The sequence below is a fragment of the Helicoverpa zea genome, chromosome 12, assembly GCF_022581195.2.
Source record: "Helicoverpa zea isolate HzStark_Cry1AcR chromosome 12, ilHelZeax1.1, whole genome shotgun sequence".
Taxonomy (NCBI): domain Eukaryota; kingdom Metazoa; phylum Arthropoda; class Insecta; order Lepidoptera; family Noctuidae; genus Helicoverpa; species Helicoverpa zea.
The window spans coordinates 11,255,403-11,281,240 of record NC_061463.1 but is presented as its reverse complement, the minus strand read 5'-3'; the positions used below and the strand labels follow the sequence as shown (position 1 = coordinate 11,281,240).

At 35.3% G+C, this 25,838-nt stretch overlaps 1 protein-coding gene across 2 annotated transcripts in view; it reads right to left on the bottom strand.

Annotated features, from left to right (window-relative positions):
* Positions 1-1,247: 1,247 nt before the first annotated feature.
* Positions 1,248-25,838, bottom strand: part of LOC124634976 (GTP-binding protein REM 1) — a 144,904-nt gene continuing 120,313 nt past the window's right edge. The window contains exons 3-5 of one of the 2 annotated variants that reach the window (XM_047170681.1): positions 7,773-7,858; positions 6,945-7,146; positions 1,248-4,021 (exon numbers count right to left, since the gene is read on the bottom strand). In XM_047170681.1, the coding sequence (XP_047026637.1) occupies positions 3,744-4,021; positions 6,945-7,146; positions 7,773-7,858 (566 nt within the window). In that variant the 3' untranslated portion in view covers positions 1,248-3,743. The remainder of the gene's footprint in view (positions 4,022-6,944; positions 7,147-7,772; positions 7,859-25,838) is intronic. The other variant, XM_047170682.1, reaches the window with a different exon arrangement.

Genomic DNA, 25,838 nt, shown 5'->3' with positions numbered 1-25,838 from the left:
TGATTATTGACATTAGGATTAGATTACATAATATTAATATCTAACCGTGATAAAATCCGTAAAAGAAGTTTTATTCAATGTACAATATTCGCGTACGTGTCAGTAATCAACATAAGTACTACTTTATATTCTTTTAAACTACTAGCTCTCGCCCACGGTTGCACACACGTCCCGAGATAACTGCTTCCCGTAGCCGGATTAGGTACGACAAAAAGATCAGACCGAAGTATATAGGGATTCATTTTTATAAATATAGATTATCTTTAACTTAGCCATTCCTCTTCATTTCCTGCCAATATAAAATACCTACCAATATTACGTCATTCCCAAATGCGTTCAGAAATCGAATCCGCAACGCAGTCAAGCGTTCGACCAATCGTGATCTCTAAAAATACCATCGTTATATAGTACACGTCATGTGTATCGAAACCACAGAGGAAGGAAAGATAGCGGAGATGCCATAATGTAGGTAGGTCAGGGCCTTCTTGTAGGTCCAGTAACGTACGGTAGTGTTCAAAACGATTAATTACTAAACTAGCGAGCAGTTAGGGTTCCTTGGGACATCTATTTAAAAATTGGTCTTGATTAATTTGTAGACATTTGAAAAAAATAGGCGGGTTCCAAAGATGAGTTGATGAGTCTGTCAGTCTGTCAATCTGTCAAAGGTTAATCTTGATTGATTTTTGATATAGTTTAAATAAAATGGGCGGGTGTCAAAGAAAGTGTAAAAGGATGGAGACAGTAACGTTCCTCGTCCCTAGCACACCGGCATTTTGGCGCACGACCTTCCTATGAAAGGAGATTTCGCGTTATGTCATCTCCGCTAGTCATTTTGTTCTCCATGGTCAAACCCATCGAGTTTGATTGGAGTAGTGACGTCATCGCGGTGACGTTACACCTGAGTGATATAGATTTCGGCTTGACCCAATATTTTTTAATGATCATAGGATGTTGTTTATTTTATATCAAGTTTTTTTAAAGACTTTCATGTTGTGTAAATTCATGTTATAAGAGATGTTTTGTCGTTTATGATAGCATTATATTTTTCTCGACATTTTGGATGTAATATCTTACAGTGTTTCGGAAAACACGATTAACTGAAGGTTAGACTGGAAGCTGACCCTAACATAATTGGGAAAAGGCTAGGCAGATGATGGCTGTCAATAGTTCATCTATATTTTAGGCTTAGTCGATTTCAACGTTGGAGTTTGATTTAAATACATTTTACAATGAGACAAAGAAAGGAATTTACCACTTAAAGTAATCAAATTTATTGTCAATCAGTTTATTTACAATAAACACTAGCTACGTATGTTACAATAATGATAATATTCTTAAAGGCCTACACACATTACCGCTGGTTTATTTCGTAGATTACCCGGACAAAGTAAATAGTGAGAAATTACATTAGAATTTATTTTGACATGTAATTTTAGGTATGTCTCGAATGTAAACGAATTACTATGTATTTTTATTTAGCTCTTTTTTATTAATTTAGCTCCTTTTTGCAATTATGTCTCAAATAATATACCAAATAAACAACATCTGTCTAGGCCCACTAAATACAATTGAAAGCTCATACATTTTGCAAAATGCACATAATAATACTAGTAACATGTATTTACAAAATTAACACCACTATTTTTATTTTTTAACCAGCCACGTAACGGGCAAAGTTAATCATACATACATTGTTGATAGTAACTAGTTATTTCCGGAAATACCAAGTTAATACCAGCTATGTCTATGACGTATTAAGCAACATTTTATACGAATCAGTGTATTTTAATACAATCTGACAATAGGAAAGTATAACAACTACTAGGGTAAGTAATTTTATATATTTTTTTTCACAAATTATCAGTAAAAATAGCACATAAGGTATTATAATACGTTTTTTAACAATAAAAAGGCACTGTTTTGAATCGTAATCCAAAAGACGTAAGATATTAAATAGGAGTAATAAAATGGTTTTGGTGTTCAGTCATGGCGTTTTAGGATTTTAGTTATCATTTTTAACTATAGTAAATTGGGCGTTTTCTACTACTGTGGACAATGTTGATAATTTTAATGAGGTGATTGTGAAAAATTACTTCTGACAGGACTTTTTACATTATATATTTTTTTTCTGAAAATTACTGCAGAAGAAGTAAAAATAACAATCACCTCATAAAAATTAATATAGATTACAAACAGTTAATATGAGTATAAAGATAACTATAGTACATGAACATGTATAAATGTTTCACTAAATTTATTTATAATATTACATACAACATCAAATCCTTAAGTGCATTCGCATTGATTATATACATTTTATATAATATCTAACTATTAAATTTATATAAACAAAAAGTTTGAAAAATTATTGAAACAATTTTTTAATGATTTTTCAGATAGCTGCCTTTGGGCTATGTTTTCAATTTTACAACAGTTTAGCCGCATTGGGATACGGACAAAGTGAATAATTACCTATTTGTTTAGTAAATGCATAAAGTGAATGGCATTTAGTGTCAATGATAAACAGTTTTACTGTTTTTTTATTTAAAAAAAACGTTGACTAAATACTTGTTATTTTCAATTGAATATCTACCTTAATTTGGTAGGTCGATAGAAGTTATTTAGTTAATTTAGTTGCTACGATAAATGAGTTGGTTTTTGGCATGAATGGAAGGACTAACATGGACCCTGGATCATTCGAATTTGAACATAAAATTGTACAAATGTCAGAACACAAGTTCACTGTTACGCTTCTTATGAAAAAGTGATAAATACCTAATGTAAATAAAATTCATGGTTTTATAATAATTATTTGTGTATTAAAGGAAAAAGTAGTGATTTTACTCACCACTGTGGTGAATAAGAACTTATGTCTCGTCGACTTCATATTGGTTATTTCGTGAAATTACCAAACATTTTGTGAAATTGCAACAACCTGTGTTTATACTCAAAAATATTTTTTTTTCAATTTCAATTACATTAGGAATTCATGAAATGTGGGTACACACAGACAAAATTATAACTAAGTACGCCATAGTTTCATAATATAGTAACACATACTGATTAACTACACAAATAGGTATATTGGTGTATTATATAGGTACTATGTATTCTATAAAATTACGACAATATTGTTATGAGTAATTAATAATTATGTAAGTACGCATGGTCCAATAACATTAGCATATAATTATATATATCTACATGATATAATATATCACTTATAGTTATATATTGCTGATACGTCATTTTAATGATATATTAAAAGTATTCGGGAAAATACTGCACGTCTCACTTGTAACTTACTTAAATATTTAAATATAAACTTATCTATTAGATTTATTAAATTCTCTCAAAATTGGCACATAACGACTAGTAATACCAATTTTATATTTTGGCATTTTATTTTTTTGGTTGGCAATACGGCTGGTTACGTCATCTGATCGGAACTTATATGAGAATGAATATTCAAAAGCACTCTTAATTTACATCGGCACTTTTACAGGAAATTGAAATGTCTGAACAGTAATTAATTTTTCAGGGAACATTTTTTGTCTCTGCATACTTTAATATAGTTAAAGCCACACAACACCAAAAATATTGAAAAAATACACAATACAAAATCTAGCTGCCACAACCAGCCGCATTATTTTAACATTTAAATATATAAACAAACAATACAAACTAGCTTACACTTGAACAGAAGTCCCACTTTAGACGAACACGGGTCCGTCACTCTCTACTCACAGGACGTGAAGATTCTCACAGTTTTTGAACTTAGAGTCTTCTTTCCCGAAAATCCAGGTGAACATTTGTCTGGCCTTCATACTTGCTCGAACAACTCCTCGGGATTTGTACCAGTGGGCTGGTGAGGATTCCCTGCCCCCCTCTGCGGTGTACTGCTGTCGTTTTAGCCGGATCTGGTTGAGAATGCCCACGAGAAGTTCGTCCACGTTGTGGTTTATACCGACTGAGACTTCTATGAATTTCGCTTTGTAGGTGCAGGCTAGGCATTTGCCGTCTGTTGAAGAAAGAGAAGTATTAGTTTTATGTTATGTAAAAAAGTAGCACGGTATTTTCAAAGTTCATTAGACAGTTAAATATCTGTATTTGTTGCAGTGAGAAAGAGGTGTGGAATTTTTCAGTGCATGATACATTTGAAACGTTCTTTCTGTGGTGTAAATAACGGTTGTTATGGAAATATAAACTTTCTGCCCCTATGTGGTATCTAACATTATGCATCCATTTAAATATAGTCTGTTAAAATAAAAAAATACAATATTAAACGTATTTTAGAACTTATTTATTCATTGAAAAATAAACGTAGGTATTCAGTTTTTCATTACAAACTTTCCGAAAGAAAACTCGGACACCCAGAAGGCGCAATAAAAAAATATACAAAAAAAGCCAAATAAACTTCGTAACGTCAATGTTTAGTTAATAAGATAATAGGAATAAGGGGATCATAAGCCCTGGAGCCTGTCCCTGAGGAAATCAGCTCGCCTATAAAACATAATTATGTGGAAACTGTCCTTAATAAAAATACTTATTGGATACACAATATTCGGTGTTTGGTCCCACTAAGTTTTGGTAATCTTGTTATAGGGCAGAGACACAAATCCAAACTAATATTATAACTCTGTCTGTCTGTCTTTCTGTTTGTCTGTCTTTTCTTCACTACTGAACCGATTTGTGTGAAATTTGGCACAGACATAGTTTGGAACTTGAGAAATGACATAGGATAGTTTTTATTACAAAAAAATAAAATTTATTCCTGACATACAGCGTCATCTGTTGTTCAAATCAAAAATCTGCCGGAAGTCACTATTCCACGCGAACGAAGTCGCGGGCAAAAGCTAGTCTTCTATGTTGGGTTCCAGCTAAATCATGGTAGGATGTAGTCAGTAGCAGTCTGTCACTCCCTTCCACTGCACCCACAATAAGTCATTTGATTATTTACTCACTCGAAAATAAAGCTTGTGGCACATTATAGCAGCACCGCAACAGCACGGCTCCACACCAGCATTTAAGTTGTCATTCAATTTAGAGCATTAAATCGTTTATATTATAATATATTTCGTAATGTCAATATGAAAAAGTTCACACCTCGCGGCCGGCGCGCCCACGGCGAGCGGACAGCGCGTGGTTGGCGCGCGGTCCGCTCGCCGCAGTCTTAATTCGAGCCGACGCCGTGCTGCAGCCATGCTGTTGCGGTGCTGCTATAATGTGCCACAAGCTTAAAGCATTTCTAAACTTATAGTAGGTACCGTTAGAAGGGGCGTAATTATGAAAATCACCAATCTATATAACCATTATAAATTACTGTTATTTAGCTTATTTAAACAATATCAGAAATTCAGAACATATATAGTAATGTCTAGCTAGTAAATCATGTACAAAATTAGTGAGATGTACAAGTAAATGTAATAACGTTGGTGAAATTGTACTCTCGTAACAGCGTGGTACCGTACGTGTAATACGTGGTTATAAGGCTCTGTCTACATTGCTTGAAATAATTGCTTGTCTGACTGGTTTTTTTGTGTACCTAATATTTAATAAGAATATTAAATCTGCTAGTCAAAAGACGTTAGAGCGCCGAATGTAGCTACACTAAGTTTGCCAAAACGATCATCGGTTCGATCCGATTCAAAAAAGTTCCTGTTCATTTTATTTGTATTTTTAATTCGACTAAAATAAGTCAGAAAATCATGATTTTAATCATCACAGTTATTAACTAACAAAAATCTTCATAAATACATAGGTACGTTGTCACGTCCTCCGTTATTGTGCCACGGCCCTTATAGTATCTTTTTCTAATCTAGTTATCAGAAAGTAATTTGCGAAGATATGCGACATTATTATCTTTTAGATTAACCGTCTTTTCAAGCTTTTGTAAGGATAAATCTATCAGAGGAAAATATAGGTTTTCATGTACCTATATTGTGTCTACGAGATAGAATATTTCAAGTAGGTTGTACTGGTTGGTTGTAGATTCTGTTTTTGATGATGAGCAAAACTAGTTTGATTTTCAGAAAACCTACGAAAAGTATAGTACTGATTTCAATTAAAAATATAGTGCATTTTCATATGCAAACGTCAACCATTCATCCCATGTCGATCTTTGCTACTCTTTGTCCAACGAAGATTCGAAAAATCTAGAATTTGTGCCCGTGTCACGCCACACAAGAATAACAGCAACTTTGACATTGAAGAAGAATCGATAAGAATTGAATTTGTACTTAACAATTGGCCTTTCGATCAAGACACCTTCAAAAGGTATTCCATTCACCTTTTATTTTGAAGACGAGAAAAAATAATCAAATGATACCTTCTGTGGGGAAACGATAGACCCGTATTGACTAAATCTCAGCAGTGTTCCTCAAATTAGGGATAAGAATAAGAATTGACCTTTCAAAGGTCACATTTGTCGAATAAGCCCGAAATCCTGAACCAAGGATGTCTTTGTTTCTTTTATTCTCTTAAAAGAAAATTAGGTGTGTGGGATGTCCGTAAGTAGTCAATTTAGCCCTTTCAAGTGGTCTCTTCTCAAATAGGCTTGTGTCTGGAGTGAAATCATGACAATAATGCAATGGGTGTGGATCGAACTTATTATGGTGGGTCCATACGATACCAACTTCACATTAACTTTCAAAGAATTTTGTCTGCGCAACTAATCGGTGCATTCAAAAGTCTGTATAATAAAAAGTCAAGACTGAGCCAATGATAAATCAACAAACATCTTTTCATCATAATATATTTTCACTCAGACTTCAGATTTTTACATATACTTTACAGACTTCTTTTCAGACTGTAAGTTCGTACAGATATTTGTAAAAACCTTAACTTGTTTGGATCCACCATTAGGACTTTTTGGGCACCAAGCTATTGGTAACTCTATACCTTATTTGAAACCTAAGAGAGAAATATTGCCTTAATGTCCTCACCTTGTGTAGAAACAGCTCGACTCCTAGCCAGGTCAATTTTGTTGGCCACCAAGATAGCCGGCCGTGCCCTCAGCATGTCACAGTCCAGTAGCCTGGCCAGTTCCTGTTCAGCTTTCTGGAACGAGGCCTTGTCCACCACGGAGTAGATCACCACGAAGGCATCAGGAGGCTCCGAGCGTTCTATCTCCTCCTGCAACATTGGCTGAATTATTTTACACACTTTTGAGGGATTGTTAGTGAGTGTGAGTGAAACTGTAAATTTAGATTGATACGATAGTGAAATAAATAATATTTGTTTAAAAAATGCTTCTTTATAATCTCTAGGTTAAATAGTAGTAGGTGGACTCATGCTATTTATTACTCAGCATTTGTTGTGTGTGATTGTATTTTTCATTTTAGTCTAACCCTTTCCTCAGTTAAATCAAATTGCACAGCTCTATTCAATTTAATAGTTATAAAATTTTATTTTCATTTATGATTTGGCAAAGATTGCATAACTTTAAAACATATGATGCCATGCAAAAATATTGAAAACTAAAAAGATCACGCCTACATACAGCCTATTTTGTAAGCAAATCTCGGGCTAGACCCAGCTATAAAAAGATCGAACTAAAGAACGAAAGAATGAACGATTTGCATAAAACAAATCGGTCGCATAGGACCCGTAAGTTCAGGCATTAAAGTCTTCACAAAACTTAAGTAAAATTTTATTCTTCTAAATTAGCAGAATGTCTCTAAAAGCGAGCGAAGTACAAATTAATTAGCTACAAGTTCAGTTCGTTTGAGCTTCTCATTAATTATGAAAAGTTTCATTTGGAGAATATTTACCTTTGTCGTAGTACAGTTAACGAAGTATAATTCTGATTCTTCTCCGTTCAGCATTATTGATACTTTCTGTTCTGAACCGTCCGCATCTGAAAAGAGGTTTTTGATTTTAGTTTTTAATAAAAAAACTGTTTAATCACTTGGTTGTTCTGTTTTCAAGTTTAGTAGTGTGTGTAGTAATTGATTTGAACTTCTTCCCAAAATGCTGTCACGTTCAATTTAAAATGAACACCGACAGTCTGTTTTAATTGACAAATAAGTATGCTACTAGTTATAATTTTTATTATAACACTTATTATAGAACTTATTTTCATTATTTAAGACCTGTATTTATGATGCATACCTATAGTCCACAATAAAGATGATTTGATTTGATTTGATTTGAACACAATTTTGTAAGTATTTTCATCATGTGCTCAATAAAACTAAATATATATTTACATGAAATAAAAAACAAAAAACTAATAAAGGGCGTCGAAAAATTTACTTGTTGTGATCAATTTTATTTTCAAAATGATCACAACGCAAAACATTGTACCTAGATATTCCGAATAACAAAAACGAGGCAAATCCTACTTCGTTTTTACTTTGATAAAAGAGCGTTGGAGTGAAATTGCATTTAAAAACAAAATAAAGCTGTTTTGAAAGGATCTAAATCTCTCGTATCGGACAATATTCCCTCAAGATATTCCATGAAAATCCTCAATTTCTTTTTAAATTATTTTCAAGTGGGATCCATTCAGCTTGTATCTCAGGTGAGATCTAGAGATTTCTCTTCAAAATTCTTTTATAAAATGAAGGAAAATAGAAGGGATACTAAGATTTTAGTCGTGTCTTCGTTACAGTAAATTTTTGCATCTAGATAAGTGCTTTCAATCGTCACTCCGATACTTGGAAACTAGAGTATCTCATTTTACAGTACGAAAATGTTGTATTTTAGACAAAGAATATTTCTGTGTAGGTATTTTTTAACAATGATAAATCACCTCGTTTGATATAATTAATTATCGCTTGATCGGTGTTGCCAGGTTAAAATAAATTTAAATGCGGGATTCTGCTGAATGGCTTTAGGCTTAGGTCAGATACTGATTTATTTATTACATGATGATGGATCTATTGTAACCTTATGCCATTGACAGAAATAAAACTCATTCACATTGTAACGCCAAATTTTAATGTGGAATTGTTTAATAGGATGACAAGAGACTACATAATTAGATCAATTACTCAAACTTGCGCTGACACTAATCTCAACTCACTCCCATTCTTTAATTCTGTTCGATGACAAACCTATACCAAGAAGCGATACCCATTAAGCGCTTCATAATTAACTCCCACAAACAAAAATAAATAAACATTCGATCATTTAGAAGTCAGGATTTTGATTCATGACCACCATTAGTATTGTCAACTCTTCGATATGCCATCAATCATGACTAACGTCCCGAAATAGGACAATGACGCGATGACGTCACATCTGATGGGGCACAACCAAATTACTGAACGAGTAAATAATTCTAATGGGTAAGTGTTAAGTGAGTTTTCAGTGTGGCTATGAAGGGAGCGAGTTGGGCGCCAGTTTTATGCAATGAAAGGGTTGAAAATGTATTGAAACTTGATCAGTTTTTTAAGCAACAGGTATTATAAACACTGCATACATATTGAGAACACAAGGAAATTGAAATACTTTCACAAAAAATTTCATCATAAAATTATCATAATCATAATAATTTTGGTATAACTTTTGGAGAATCGGAGAAATTAGGGGTCAAGTTTTCAATTAATGACAAACCCATTAATTACCCCTTTTTGCATAAACCCCTGATTTGATCCATTTTAAAATGGACTTTAACAGTGGATCTTGAGCGCTACCCAGCGATTTCATAAGCAAACCAACCTCATATTCATTGGCCCCACTTGCACATGAATAGTGGATAATTCCAGGGCTCCACGTAATTGGGACGGCTACGTGACTCCTGACGTCACGCTGTCCTCGGGAGACAGTTACACTGAACTCTGATTGAATTCCCTATGTTTTGGAATTATATGGAATATTTTGCTGATGTTCCGTTGGAAGTTGTCTCCTGAGTATTAGTTGGTGGTAACTAGATTGACACGGAAGTCGCGTGTGAATTTTCAGGTAGCGATCAGAGAGATCTAAAATCTAATATCATGCTATTTTTGGAAGCTATGGACAGACTACATGACTCAATTTACTAACGTTGTCCGTGAACCATTTTTTGAAAGGTATGACAAGTTAGAAAATGGGCTGATCGCTTCGAGAAGAGGTTTTTTGACTGTGAATAAGAATCTTTGTTTGCAGAGACATCATTTTACTGATGTTTGGTTTAGGTAGATTGATCTTGCGTGCTTATACGCTTATTAAACACGTTGTAAACTACATGCATGTGTTCAATATATGATTTGCCAAACTGCACAAATGTATCACTAACTTACATGTCACACAGGCAAATACTTGGCATCACACAACAATTTTAATGAATCTACTCATCAATGAGACCACATTCCTTTCTGCCAGCACAATAGACTTTCCTAGAATAATAGACATATCATTATTGGCAATGTTTATCGTGAACATAGAGAAACAAATGACTAGCGGAGACGTCATAATGCAAAATCTCATAAGAAAGTAGCGCGCCAAAATATGGGTGTTCGGGAGACCAGGAACGATATATATTTTATATATATCCCATTATTTTCAAAATAAAATCACCAATCATTGATTGACCACCTTCGACAGGTTGGTTTTGATTTGACGAGAACCCGAGGTTCTCATTAGTAGAACTAATACTTACTACTACTACTAGTAGTTACTAGAAGTAACTGATCACGCTCACCGTATGTTGCTTGACCTACAAGAAGGCGCCTGACCTACCTTCTTTGAGGCATCTTCGCTATCTTTCCTTCCTCTGTGGTCGTGAAGGTATTTCTCTTTATTGCCAAGAAAAATGTCCGAATACATTGTTGGAAGGTTCTTTCAACAGTTCAGCATGAAATGCAGTAAAGAAAGCGTTTGGCGTAGTGCCTGAACAATTGACTGCTGTAGCGTGTCAGGAGTTCGATACCCGCATGGTACAGTAAATAGTTTACTAGTTTGTTGCCTTTTATAAAAAGCTAAAAATATATTGAAACTTAGAGTTGCTAAATGTGTCCTTGTAAAAAGTCTGTATTCTTGAACTTTTCATTTATTTTTCCTGGCAAGTAAAAATTGTGAGAACACTTAAACTGGGTTTCATATTTCAAATTGTAAAAAAGCTTTAGTTCACTAGTAAAGATTTCGCCGTTTTGAGGTAACTATTTGGGCTGCGATTTAGGGTTTTCCCAATTTTACTGAGCAGGCCAAAATTAGGACCTTACCAAAACTTTGGCGTCGTATGTCGACACTGCAAATTTGTTGATATTAGAGTATTAACCTAAAACGAGACGAGAAAGCAATGGCTTATAGCTTATTCACGCCATAGTTCTCCTAGAACATAAATTACCTATAGAACAACAACTGTAAACATTATGGTATGCATTAAAGAATTGAGTATTAAGTAGAATATCCTAGTAGAATGAACATATTTGTACCCTGTTCAGACACGTGATATTACACATGGCTATATCAGGCACATGTCCTCCTCTCGTAATCCTGCAGCATGAACAATCAAATCAGAACTAATCCTCGCTCCTGCCGTGATTAATCCCTCACACCGTAATTAATCCTTTATAATTATGTCGTTAATATTGATTTACTACGAGGGTGATGCATTTTGTGTTTTTTTTGTATATTCCTATTTAGATTTTCTGTTTGCTGGCCTTCCCGTAAATCTTTTAAGTCTCAATTTTTGTTATTTAACTTTTTTTATAATCTGTTATAGCGCTTCTCGAATGTGCGAATGTGTGTGTGGTTTCGGATTTAGATTAAAAATAATAAAAAAATCATTGGTTTGAGGTAAAACACCTGAAATAGTTTGTTTTTATATATTTTTTTACCATAAAAAGCTCGTGTTGTAAGCTCATGTTGTTTCTTTACAAGGCCATGTAAATATTTTCGATCCAAGCAATCCACGCTTATTACTTACCATGATTTTTTATACAGGAACAGATAGCAATTTCCCATAACACCAATAACCCCATACAGATAATACATAATTTAATATACCCTATTACCCTGTCTTGCTTCGCATCACAAGATAATGCCGACCTATTTCCTACCGGATCCCCTTTAGCTTAATACCACGGATTCTGCTGTACTGTAATTGGTTTCTGCATTATGTGTATGTGTGTGTGTGTGTGTGTGTTATGGAGAACAAACTGACTAGCGGAGGTGCCATCGACTAAGAAAGTAGCGTCGCCAAAATGCGAGTGAGAGGGGACGAATAACATTACTGTTTTCGACCTTATACACCTTTGAACCCGACCATTTTTTGTAATACCAAAAATTGTTGACAGATGTCTCAAAGAATCCGAACGCCTCATTAATTCATTCGTTCGTGACATATCTTTTGGCCATGCCCACTGTACGCATTTGACCTAGAAGAACGCACCTTTTTTTTTTAACGACTTCAAAAATCATCAAATGACCCCTCCCGCTGTGGGTTAGCAGCGGTGAGGGAGTGTCAGACTCCTACTGACTAAAAACCGTCGTGTTCCGTCGTAGGCCTTTTATGTAACGCCGCGGTAACTCTTTCGAACAGTCCTGCAGCCCCGGCAGACCTTGGCCTTGCTGGGCCCCGCTGGGAGAAGAACGCACCTGACCTATATGCATTATGGTATCTCCTCTCATCTTACCTTACTCCGTGGTCTGTATGTGTTCTAGTAGCTTCCATGCCAAATTAGTATGTAATTATTGTTCTATTTGCTTTCTAGGATTATGAAGATTGTGAATGCAACGTTGGTGTTTAGTGTATTGTAGTGTAAGGAGGTTAATTTCTATAATATTATTGATGGATTGTGTGAAAGACGATATAGCTTGAAATTATGTTAGTAGTGAAGCGTGTCATATAAAAGAGTGTGGAAGAAGAAGACAGGACACGAACACTGGTACTCAGCTGAATCCAGTTAGACTGGAAGACCCCAACATAGTTGGGAAAAAGGCTCAGAGGATGATGGATGAAGAAGACAGGACAATATGATTGACAGACAAATATGATTGGGATAAGCAAGGTGATGATATTGACACATTTGTAGTTTCTTATTACCATATCGAGGTAGTGATATGCTTGGCAAATGAAAGTAGTCATATTAGGAACCTAATAATTTGAAGAATTTATTTAAGTTTCATGAAGTTTACTTTCTAGCAGTTACCCATCACGTTATACAAGTTATTTTAGAGGTTAGGTAACAGTTTTATTAAGTAACTTTAATGGAAAAATAAGCTTAATTTATGTAGGTACTTTTGTTATGGCGCGATGTTGCGTGTATTTAGATTCGTGCTATAAATATTTATCAGATCTTCAAAAAATATGGCCGATATCGTTAAAAATAAGTTAATTGCTGCGTAAATATAAATAAGTAATGGACTTAGTAGCTTACTGAGAGTGGCCAACATATTGCGCCGCTCAAGCATATTGCGCCGGTACCGAATAGAATTGGGAACAGGACATGAAAAAGAAGATGGCAAACGAACAGACGGATCACTTACTGGAGAACATGCCTATGGACAATCACCAGAGGAGTAGCAAGCATTTTATACGGTCTTTTCTTAAATGTGCATTGTTTTGGTTTATGAGATAGTCCGCCAGTTGCACAAAGCTGCATTAAAGTTAAAGCTTCATTAAATCTATTACTGTCACTTTTTATCTTGTTGACAAAGAAAGAGTCAGCAATAGATTTAAAGAAGCTTTAACTTTAATGGAGCTTTGTGCAACTGACGGAGAGAGAAACAAAAACCAAAACTAATTCATTGCCTTTTATAAAAATGTATTATACACTTTTAATATAAAGCACCATAAAAAGCCATCCAGCTTTTAACGCACATATTTACAGACAGAATTCAAAGCCACTCCGCATACAGATTCATATTTCACACAAAATCAAATTGGAACATGCCCCTTTCCTGTTCCCAGTAATATTTAACTGCACCAAATATTTCCATAATTGAAGGAGTGAAAGCATCAAATATCAACGCCACAAACAACGGTGACACGAATTCGACTGGGCCCAATTTTACCCGGGTCCCAATATCGCCCGGGTCAAATTTCACCAGGGCCCAATTTCGTCCGGGCGAATTTTCACCAGGGCCCAATTTCGGTCGGCCAATATCCGGGGAGGTGTTCTACGACAAATGACATGAAAATTGATAGCTTTAACGATACCCCGTTGTATAGGGTAGAGTTGGTTTGTTTTGACAGAAAAATCTAAATGATGTTTGCTTGATCCGGGGGTGATAAGCCTTTGTTTTGAATTCGTTTTGTGGCGTAAAAAAGGAAACAAATACACAATTAAAATAAAAATTTGCTAACATGGCTATGAAGTAAACAGAGAACCGCAAAAAAACCTCGTCTTAAGTATAACAATTTATCACATTACAATTACTGAAACACCTTTCATTACTCTTATCAACTCCTAAAATCCAATTAGATTTGAATATAGAATCTGAGTGACGCGCCTCGCATAGTGATGTACCACAATAGTTCTCGGTCGGCCGTCAATCGTGCAGTCAACTGCTGCCGACGCACTACCCTATTATCGGACGCGGATATCCTCTGATTGGCCTACATTGTGCGGGCTACTAGTGGTAGTGGAACTCGATAATTTACTCGATTTGAGCGATTTCGCTTTTAGAACATAGGAGCTTTTATGAAATTAATTTTCTAAAGCAGACAACAGACACACTACAGACTTTCTTATCTTTCACCTCCGATGATAATAACTTTTATATAACATATTAGGCAAATTAAAGAGCCAATATCTCATACTGTTGTGGTAAGACAACTATCGGAGCATATGAAATAGTTTATTCTTTTAATCTTAAAACCACTGCCAATTATCCAAAAACATAAGTAATATGGTGTTTGATGAAAGTCCGGAAGATGCTACGAGTATTAAGCTTAATAAATAAACAATAAAATAAGTGATAACCTTCCATCCATGTGTCTCGCTTATCGACATCGCCGCAATATGTCGCGCCGCCATTTTGATTCATCGCTGTCGGCTTTCGGCTGTCGATGAATGAACAATAGACTATCGACTGTCGGCCATTTATCTAGTAGCAGCACTAGTTGTTTGTTAATCGTGTGCTTAACTAGGTAAATTATGTATCTTGAAGGCTAGATATAAATCTATGCTAATATTATATAGTTATTTAAAGAGTTTTATTTTAACGCGATATCTTAGGTATCTTCAGAACTAGAGCAATCTTAGGAACCATTGCTCGATTCGAAAAATTCATTCATTGTATTTTTGAATGAACAATAGACTATCGACTGTCGGCCATTTATCTAGTAGCAGCACTAGTTGTTTGTTAATCGTGTGCTTAACTAGGTAAATTATGTATCTTGAAGGCTAGATATAAATCTATGCTAATATTATATAGTTATTTAAAGAGTTTTATTTTAACGCGATATCTTAGGTATCTTCAGAACTAGAGCAATCTTAGGAACCATTGCTCGATTCGAAAAATTCATTCATTGTTTGATAGCACATGTATTGTGGAAGGCTATGGGCTGCTTTTTATTCGAGCGCGTGAAGTAGTTTTCACAGGATGCAGGTGGATGTGCATGGAATGGAATCATCATTAGCAGAATATTTAAAACCTGCTTTGGATGGTATGTTTCATGACAGTATTCCGGTAGCAGTCGGTGACAATCCCAAGTAATGTAATGATGAAATAAATCTGACATTCATAAAAAAGGCTGGATTGATTTAAATGTAAATTGCTATGGAGGTGGATTGGGAAATGGAAGCAGTCGGATTTCCAAGTATATTACGCCTTTCGACTAAAATACATTCAGCCCGAAACTTGTTCTTTTCTTTCATTTGATAAAACTATATTTTTTTCTTATCTAGCAATACATACACTTTTGAATACATCTTACACAATACACCTGTGTTCTTATTACGAAGGACTTCAAGTTTACCTCTGCAAAGTTTTCAATATAAGAAACTGACTTCAGAACCGTGTTGTAGTTTTCACTTGTTTTCAATTAAAAACTTTATTCTATTACGAATAAAGTTTAACTTTCAAAAACTTGCTTGCAGTTTAGAATGAGGCGCTAGAAGAACTTTTTAATAAGTTACGACAATAATACGAAAATGAACAAAACTTAAGCTACAGTATTTCTCAATTTCAGCAATTATACCTTACTAGAATACTAGTTGTTCCTTGCGGTTTCACTTGCATCCCAAAGAATTGTCTGCGTCAGGATCGCTGTCACAACTCACCGATCCTCTCGAAATACATATAGAGAGTTGCTACCTAATTGCTTCCAGCTACCATTAGTTGCTACCAATTGCTACCCTACCCTCGTGGTTTTGAAGATATTCAGCATCTAAAGGTGACAGTCATTCTGACAAAGGATCTACTTTCCATACCCCTCTTTTAGCTTTAAACTGGAATTTTTCTTTTTATTATTGTTCTTATTTTTCTCAGCTTTATAATACTAGCAAAGGTAAACAACTGATTAAATATTTAAAATCTATCATTTATGAAAAAAATAATTAATATGTAGGATTGTATGGCCTTAGCATTTTAATTCGATGTGAATGTTAAACGGAGTCCATGGCTCGTCAATGTAGGTCGTATCTGCGGGTAGTTGATTGAATTTTCCGCTGTCAACGACACGGGAATGTGTTCTGTGGCCAGAAAGTCGGCGGGATTAAGAGAGGATTTTTTTGTCAGAATAAAATTACTCAGCTTAGGCTCCAATAAAATCTAGGCGATATTAAAGCATCAGTGAGCGGCACTAAGCAACGCTGTGGCGCACAGAAATATTTTCTTCTAGTCTACTCGCTGTAGGATACTGTGGTAGAATACTGAACGATCCGCAACTGGACTGGGTGGACTCGCACCAAAGTGTATAGTTACAATTTGGTGGGAGTCTGCTGTTAGTAAAAATATTATTTTAAGAGGACGCATTGGAAATTTTGGCACCAATGATATCAATTTTTCTCAGTAAATACAAAACGGATCAAAATACAACTTGGTTACCTGAAAGTTCATGATAAAAACTTTATTTTGTTAGACTTCAAAACATGATTAGGAGGAGGATTAACTTTTTTAACAGAGAAAAATATATCAAACATACCTCTTTTTAAAAAGACATTCACATATTATGGGCAAACGGGACCGATTTAAGCCTCTTAACTTTTTTCGTAGTTGAGTATATACATACTCTTTAAAATTGTAGAAGGTAAAATACCTTCTACTATCAAATTATCATTTCTAAATAATAAAATTACAAAACCATTTTGGCGCTTACGACTTTTAGTTATAAGCTGGCGCGCGTATTGTAATCCTCGCCCCGCTCAGACGCTCCGTCCCCTCTTGGCCCCTTAGGTGCGCGTGCCGGTTATGGAATTATTGTTTACCAATTCGTCGCCTTAATGAATGATAATGACAACAGTTACGAATATCACCAATGTAGGTATGGAAAATACGGAATAGAAAAAAAATATGCGATGATTTAGAGAGACTGCGAAGGTGACCTAAAGCTAGCATAGTCAGTACCTAATATTATGTACACTTCGTACCTTCAAACAGCATGATCAATATAGTCTCCCGGTATTACTAAAAGCCCTAATCTGTCACTGTCATGAAACCGATCTATTTCTGAAGATATATTATTCAGTGTTAAATCGGCGATCCGACGATAAATCATAATTGAGCTCCTCTGATGTTCCCTGTTTACTTATTTATATTACATACTAAAATCCAAAATGAAGAAGTGAAAAGTTATTTCGCACATGCGCGTATCTTCACTTCACAGTCACAATGGGATGGAAATCCGACACGACCGGAGAGAGATTAGACGCTCAACCTGTCATTTACGTGTTCTCCGATGCACAAGTGTATCAACCACCAACTTCCAGATTACAGGCTGCTTGATCAAATATATTTTAAACTCGCAAAGACCCGGGAATAATACGAAAGGCCCCGCGCAAAATAGTCTTCCGACCACTAGACTATCGAGTCGTAACGTCCCGAGGCAGTTGATTTTTGATGAAAGCACAACTAAAAACAAATGACTGCCGAAAATGTTTAAATACATACATAGTCCTACTTATATTATAAATGTGAAAGTTTGTGAGAATGTATGGATGTATGTTTGTTATTCAATCACGCAAAAACGGCTGGAACGATTAGATTGAAATTTGGTATGTAGATAGGTGATATCCTGGATTAACACATAGGCTACTTTTTATCAACACAACACGCGGGCGACGCCGCTGGCGGAAGCTAGTCCTACATATCTTATAAACGTGAATGTTTGTGAGAATGTATGGATGTATGTTTGTTATTCTTTCTCGCAAAAACGGCTGGACCGATTTGGTTGAAATTTGGTATGTAGATAGGTTATACCCTGGATTAACACATAGGCTACTTTTTATCCCGGTCAACAGGGATAAACCGTATTTTTATTAATATTTTGTTAAATCAGTATAGACGGCCTCTTTTGAGTTTTGCTGTTTCTTTTTCTGAATCCTGTATTTTTTTGTTTTTAGGGTTCCGTACCCAAAGGATAAAACGGGACTCTATTGTTTTCGCTCCTCTGTCTGTCCGTCCGTCCGTCCGTTCGTCTGTCCGTCCGTCTGTCACCAGGCTGCATCTAAGGAACCGTGATAGTTAGAGAGCTAAAATTTTCACAGATTATGTATTTTTATTGTCGCTATAACAACAAATAATGAAAACTACAATGTAATAAATATTTGGGGGGGCTCCGTTACAACAAACGTGATTTTTTTGTCCGATTTATAAATAATGGTACGGAACCCTTCGTGCGCGAGTCTGACTCGCACTTGGTCGGTTTTTTTGATTTGTACGCAGGTTTCTATCCTTTTATCATGGATGCTGTCATAGATTTAGAAACCCACTAACGTTTGATAGATAGGCAATACGTGACACATAATTTTATGCGATAAGAGTCCAAAAACTGACCACTGTAGAGGCATGTAGCTGGCCCCCGAATGTGTTAAAGACAAATTTTAGTAACAAAACAAGCGATACTTTGAAAAATGTTTAATATTTACTATGAATTGATTCCAAAAATTAAGAAACGCTATAAATACTAATACGTAACTCTAAATACTATAACTTCTACATAAAAAAGTGTGTTTCGTTTTTGGCTTCACCTGAAATCACATAATGGTCGATCTATCTACTGTTATCTATATCTATTGACAAATATGGCTGTCATACTGCGCTTTTCTGTCAGTGCCATTGGAATTTAACGAAATTCTCCATAATCCGAATTTTGCGGATATATGTTGTCGATTCAAAATCAATATTTCTTTATGTTTTGTTATTCATACCTATAAGGTTTCGATCGAGTCTACCGTACTCCTCGACAAAATCTTCTTACTTATAAATGTCAAAGTTTGTGAGAATGTATGGATGTATGTTTGTTATTCAATCACGCAAAAACGGCTAGACAGATTTGATTCAAATTTGGCATGTAGATAAGTGATACTCTGGATTAACATATAGGCTACTTTTTATCCCGGTCAACAGGGGTAAAATTATTCAGCCACGGTCAAAGCGGCTCCATCTGTGGTATATAAAATACAACAAATTTGACAAAGCAGCCAGGTGGAAAGACATTAGCGGAACATTAATTAATTATCATGTAAAGTCATAGATGGAGTTGTGCATTTTTTCATAAACAAATTGAGCTGGGGTTTTATTTTAGCTTATCTTCCATTAATGTGGAGGCTTAAAAGCAACTTACGTTAAATGAGTAGTATTAAGTAGACCTTAAATATTTTTTTGTGTGGTGCAAAACATGTAACGCTTATGGATCCTAAAAGAAAGGAGAAAGATCTGTCCCTCGCAAGCACTGCTAAGCGTGAGTTTAAGTTTCTGTAGCTTTAGAGACAAGCCCAGACACAAAGTGCACATTAAAGAAATGAGAGCTTCCTCGATTGAATACCATACGCACGTAAAATGCTTTATCGCCCCTGAAAACTTACAAATTACGCGCCGCATACCAGAGACATATGTATGTACTTACTTTCAACTTCTGATCACAAATACACTGTTCTCGATTATGAACAGTCACAACCAAACCCGAGCTGAGTCTAAAAAAGCACTTTTTATATATCTAAGTTTACATAATTGATATCATTCAGTTACAAAGACTTGCTATAAAACGTGTTTTCGTTAAATGTACTATTATTTTTTTGAAAACATATATTCCCAACTCTGATCTCATGGTGTCCGACTATCCCCACTGTGTGGACTGTGTGAACTATTGTACCCGGCCCAGGTTTAAGCCATGGTCTGGGGCGAGAAGAAATGGGATGAAAAAGAATGAGGCGGCGGAACGATTGAAAATTCCCACTGCGGTAAGAAACCACGGGTGCCGATTCCCGGCCACCATAGGCGTGGGCGATGAGTTTTGAGTGGGTCGTCGACCATCCGGCTCCTAGGAGACCCGTGTCTAACATGCCCATGTCAGCGATGCGCGTTATTTCACGCACCCCTTTAGGAGATTCTGCATACCCCAGTGAGGCCCACCAGAGCCAAAGCCTAACATTCCCTCACGCTGCACCCAATGCTGCACTGCTCAATGCACAGAAGACTGCATTCTCTAATGAACAAGTCAAACTAATGGCTGAGAATAACGTAACTTTCCAGGATGCCATGCAACGTGTTGCACATACCCAGGCCTTTGGGAGCTTGGTAATCCTTTTCTCCACCTTCACATAAACACATAGGAAGTGGTGAAGGGGTTTTGGGGGCTGTCTTTTGTTTTTGCTGAATTATCAGCCTAATTTGAATAAACGTTTTTAAGTTTTCTTCACTTGAGTTTTATGGTACATGAACAAATTAGAATAGTAATGAATTAGTTTTGGTCGCGGGGACTTGGACGTCTTCAGAACGTATTTACCAACTCTTAGTGGTCATCCTGCACACCCGCTTCTCTAACTATATTTGCAGGATCAACAAGATTGTTTTAGTTTGTTATATTAACTACGCTACTATAGCCCGCTGTCGAAGAATCTTTTTACATCAATTCTGGAGAAGCTACATAATTATTAGCGTGTACACAGCCTTATGTTTGCTGGCTGCACCAAGAAGTGACAAATTGCGAGCGCACAGTTTGAAAAAAAAAACTGCAGGCTTCAAGTACGAACACATGAATTGGACTCTCACAGATATTGTCCTGTTCGTGAACTAATTCAAACATTTCGGTGGAATCCCAACTTAACATAGTGAGTGAGTGCACAGAAAATCCTCAAGTGTTTCCCCCTGTAGTGAAACTATGCGCCTGCCTGATGACTACGTCATCATCCACCCAGCTATTCCCCAATTATGTGGTTGTTGGCTTCCAGTCAAACCGAATCTGTTTGAGTACCAATAGTGAACTGGACACCACGTTATCCATGGTAAGACTGTTTGACAGACTTTCTGGCTTCTGATAAGTTGCAGTTGCTGCAGAAAATGTACAAATGACAGCCTTATCAGACCTTTGTATCCTGTGAGATTTACTTACGCCCCATACTTACGTAATCATTTTCCAATTCGATTGACTAGGTCCAGAGATTTCCACAACGTCACAAACTTTACTTCTTTCATTTACTTAAATATAAATGGTCACACATGAGAGACGATGGCAGATAGAAGAGTATGGAAGGAGAAAACATAATAACGACCCCAAATACAATTGGGATAAGAGCAGGGGGATGATGATGATGATAAATGGCCACACATACATATACCTACACACAATACACCTACGGGATAAATAGTATTTTGACAATTCTACATTGCCCATGCAGACGAAGTCGCGGGCGACAGCTAGTATATTACAATGTGAAAGTTTGTGAGAATGTATGGATGTATGTTTGTTATTAAATCACGCAAAAACGGCTGGACCGATTTGATTGAAATTTGGTATGTAGATAGGTGATACCCTGGATTAACACATAGGCTACTTTTTATCAACATACCACGCGGGCGAAGCCGCTGGCGGAAGCTAGTTACGTATGTATGTATCTATCGTTGCGGGTCTTATCACACATTCATTCGATCAAAATAACCCAATGAACATCAATAGCAATTCTCCAAGGCTGGGTACTCTATAACAATTACAAGCGGTTGTGCGTTCTCGCGTGTTTTATGGCCCCAATATCTGAGCTCTCACTTGACAGTGGTCTTGATAGTAAAGCCTTTTTGTTCTTTGTATTGTGCTGTGAGATCTAGATTTTTTTGTTCTTGGTTTTATGGTAAGTTAGGACCTTTATTCTAGTTTGTTTTTTCTGCAGTAGTTATGCATTGCTTAGATTTTTGGGGCATGTTTCACCTAGTTATTGCATTTGGATCAACGATTTGTGTTTCCTATAATTAAGGAAACACAAGAAAAGATAATATTTCTTCCTAAAACTTCTCTACCTATGATTTACGAAGGATTGCAAGCAGCATTGAATACACTATAGAGACCTCATCTAAGTTACTGTAAGATTTATGGAAATAAGCTGAATTATAAAATCGTTCAATATTTAGCAAATATTGGTCTATTACACAACACAGGTGTGCTTTTTACCATAAAAGTGATCGAGGATACATATTATGATAAAAAATGTGGAACCACAATTCCGTAACACAGATAAAGTAAAATTTTATTGTATTATTTTAATATCAAAATAAACTATTGCCTTTCTTTGAAGCCGAGTTTTGGAAAAATATCTGTGGAAAGGATAAAAGCTTTGTACCAAAATAATATTCGAGAATTTCCTAGTACTACAAACGGTAAAAACGATATGAATTTTAATATAATATTTTGCAAACAGAAATTCTGAACACACTCAGAGCATACTTCAGACCAAACAGTCAGCCGATAGTTGGCTCGAAGGTTGGATTTTTTAACAGAAAATCGTGAATTTAATAAAATAAACTTGCCGGTCTAATACCGGCCAAATAGCTGATCGATGTAATATGCGTACTACCATTCATCTTCATACTGATTTATAAGCCGAAAAAACTGCGGCCGACTAAAAGTTTGCAGCGTACGGGAGGTCTAATTTAATAATCAAAATTGTTGACTTGAAAACGATTTTTGCTTTGACTGTACCTTTTTAATTGAAAAGACAGAATCGAGATGAAAGAAGAAAGAATTGTACAATTATTACGCTTCAGAGATTTCACAATTTGTTAGTAATTAAAGACTCTTTAAGTTCCAAAGAACTGTCGTGGACAAGAAACATTTCTTTTTGTAACTTTTGTCATCGCCTGCGGTACTTATATAGAGAGAGAATAATGTTTTGATAAGCATTATAATTATGTTACACCATTTTATTTATCTTCTAATACAAATTATATATTAAAATTTCCGATTATGTCAAATAATAAAAAAATATTAGCTATAGCATTTTAATAATACCTACACGTTTGCAACTTTACTACAAATTTCATTTTGTACTTACTTATTTATGAATTTTGATTACTTGATTTTTAACCAAAAACAGCTAAAAAATAAACATAAACAACAACAACAGTATCAATTAAGCAAATGTTTTTCATATCAAGGCAAAAGATAAACAGTTTCCTAAAATACCCCAAAATACGAAAAAAATACAGGGCCCCGATTCTCCTAATTTTACTTAAGCGTCATAAGATTCACGTTCGACTCGATTCGACTGAGATCCGATCCCGACTCGATTACGATTGAAGCGTATGTGGCATTCCGCTATTTTTTCTTTGAAATAAACGTTTTTATCCTTTTCTGTCATTCAATAATGAATCATTTTGTCTGCAAATGATTTACGATTGCAAAATGATTGTACAGCAAACTACCGTATGGACCAAAATCACCAAAATAGCAGACCAATCGCACACCAATCAAATGTCAATCGAATACGATTGGTCTTTTATTAGTAGCAGAATGCCCGATATGGTTAAAACTGCTATTGCGATCATATTGCGATTCGATTTCTATTCGATTTTGCCATTATTAACTTAGGAGAATCGGGCCCCTGCCTATTGTAACCAGTTGCTTTGATATAAAATCCCCTTGTTTACCCATACTGAACACCATGCGGGGTCGTTGAACACTGTAGACTGTAATCAAATTATGTTGAGCAGGGGTTTTTATTTCATGGTTTTTGAACCAAAATGGGAGGAAAATATGTTGGTGTCCCTATTTGGGAGAGTTCGGCGGGTAAATAAAAGTTTTAGGTAAATAAGTAGGTAGGTAAATAGAAGCATTTTGTGTAAATTGTGAACTGATAAGAAAAATAACTTGAGAAGATAAGTAGGTACGAAAAATTTGACTTTTGTTTAAAAAAACATTGTTCACTATTTTCTTATGTCATAAATATTTCTTACTAAAAAGGATTTGAGAATTATCTCATTCTTTTATTGACTTCTATCGAAAATGACTAAAAGCTTTTCTAACATTCCAAAAAACATAAATAACTAATTTTAATGATATTAACAACAACTTCATAATCAAGCTTGTAATCAACACCAACATAATTCCTTCACCACCTGTTCCAAAATTAAAAAATACAAGCTTGCTGAATTTTTTAACAATTCAAGGAGAAACACAAGCATAATAAATGGCAGCCCCCAAAAGATCAGGAGTGGTCGTCGACCGAATCTACGACTCCTTCATAATTTATGAGCCCCTAGTACCTCGAGCTGTTATCTCACATTCTACCCCCAAAGGGATTGTTATCTCTGTAATCAAATGTTTTTTTTTCTTTATTTATTTATATGAAAAAACCTTTTTTCATCCGTTGGAATCTTTATCGTTTGTGTTTTGTTTTATTTTTATTAGGACATGACAAATGTTTTGGTTTTTTCTGTTTCGAGAAAAAAGTCGTAATGTTATTGGAAAAACTTACAAACATCGATTTCGTATTCTTTAGCTTCTATAAAAAAAAAAAAACAACTAAATATACTATAATGGAATAATGAATAAAAGTATCATTTAATAATTTTATTTAAAATTATTCTCATGTATATGAATAGAAATTTAAATAAAGAAAGATAAAAAAAACCTACACTACTTACAGTTTATTGCTTGGGGAAGAAAATGTCTCAAACTATTTATTCACAATATATTTACATTAATTGAAAATAAAATAAAATAAACTTATATATATATATACAACTTAAAACTAATACAGTGCATCAAAAAATTGCTCCTCATCGCTGTCACTGGGTAATGTACCCAAAAGACTGGCAGCATTGCCACGTTGGATGGCAATGCTCAACCTCTGTTAATAATTTTATTGAAATCTAAACTACCTCAAAAGTCAGAAATGGCAAATCAAACATTTCGTCCGTCCCGAAGCAAACTCTGAAACGAAAAGACTAATTAAAAGCAAGGTTATTAATTTTTACTCCAAAAACATTTTACAACAACATATTTCTATAACAAACAACCTTCGATAATTACAAAGAACCGACAAGATGAGAAAAAAAAATCTGTATCAAACATTTATTTTTCGGCTTACGCCCCGTTTAGTTCAGACAATAGACTGAATTGAAAAACCATATACAACTCACGGTTTTGCCAGCGAACGAAAGTTCACAGAGAAAGGAAAGATGGCGGAGATGCCATAAGGAAGGTAGGTCCGGCGCCTTCTTGTAGGCCAAGTAACGTAAGTAGTCGTGATCAGTTACTAGAACTAACGCGACGTACGGGTTCCTTGTCAAATCAAAACCAATCTGGCAAAATATTGTTCTTGATTGATTAGTGATTTATATTGTTCCAGAGAAGGTGCGTAAAGGCAGAGTTGGTAACGTTCCTCGTTCCCTCGTTGCTATGTTCTTAGGAGGTTTTGCACTATGACATCTCCGCTAGTTATTTTGTTCTCTATGGTTGCGTTACATTTTAAATTGTACACGTTATATCCCTTTATATCCGTGAATCCATTGTTGGTAGTACAATAAAACAA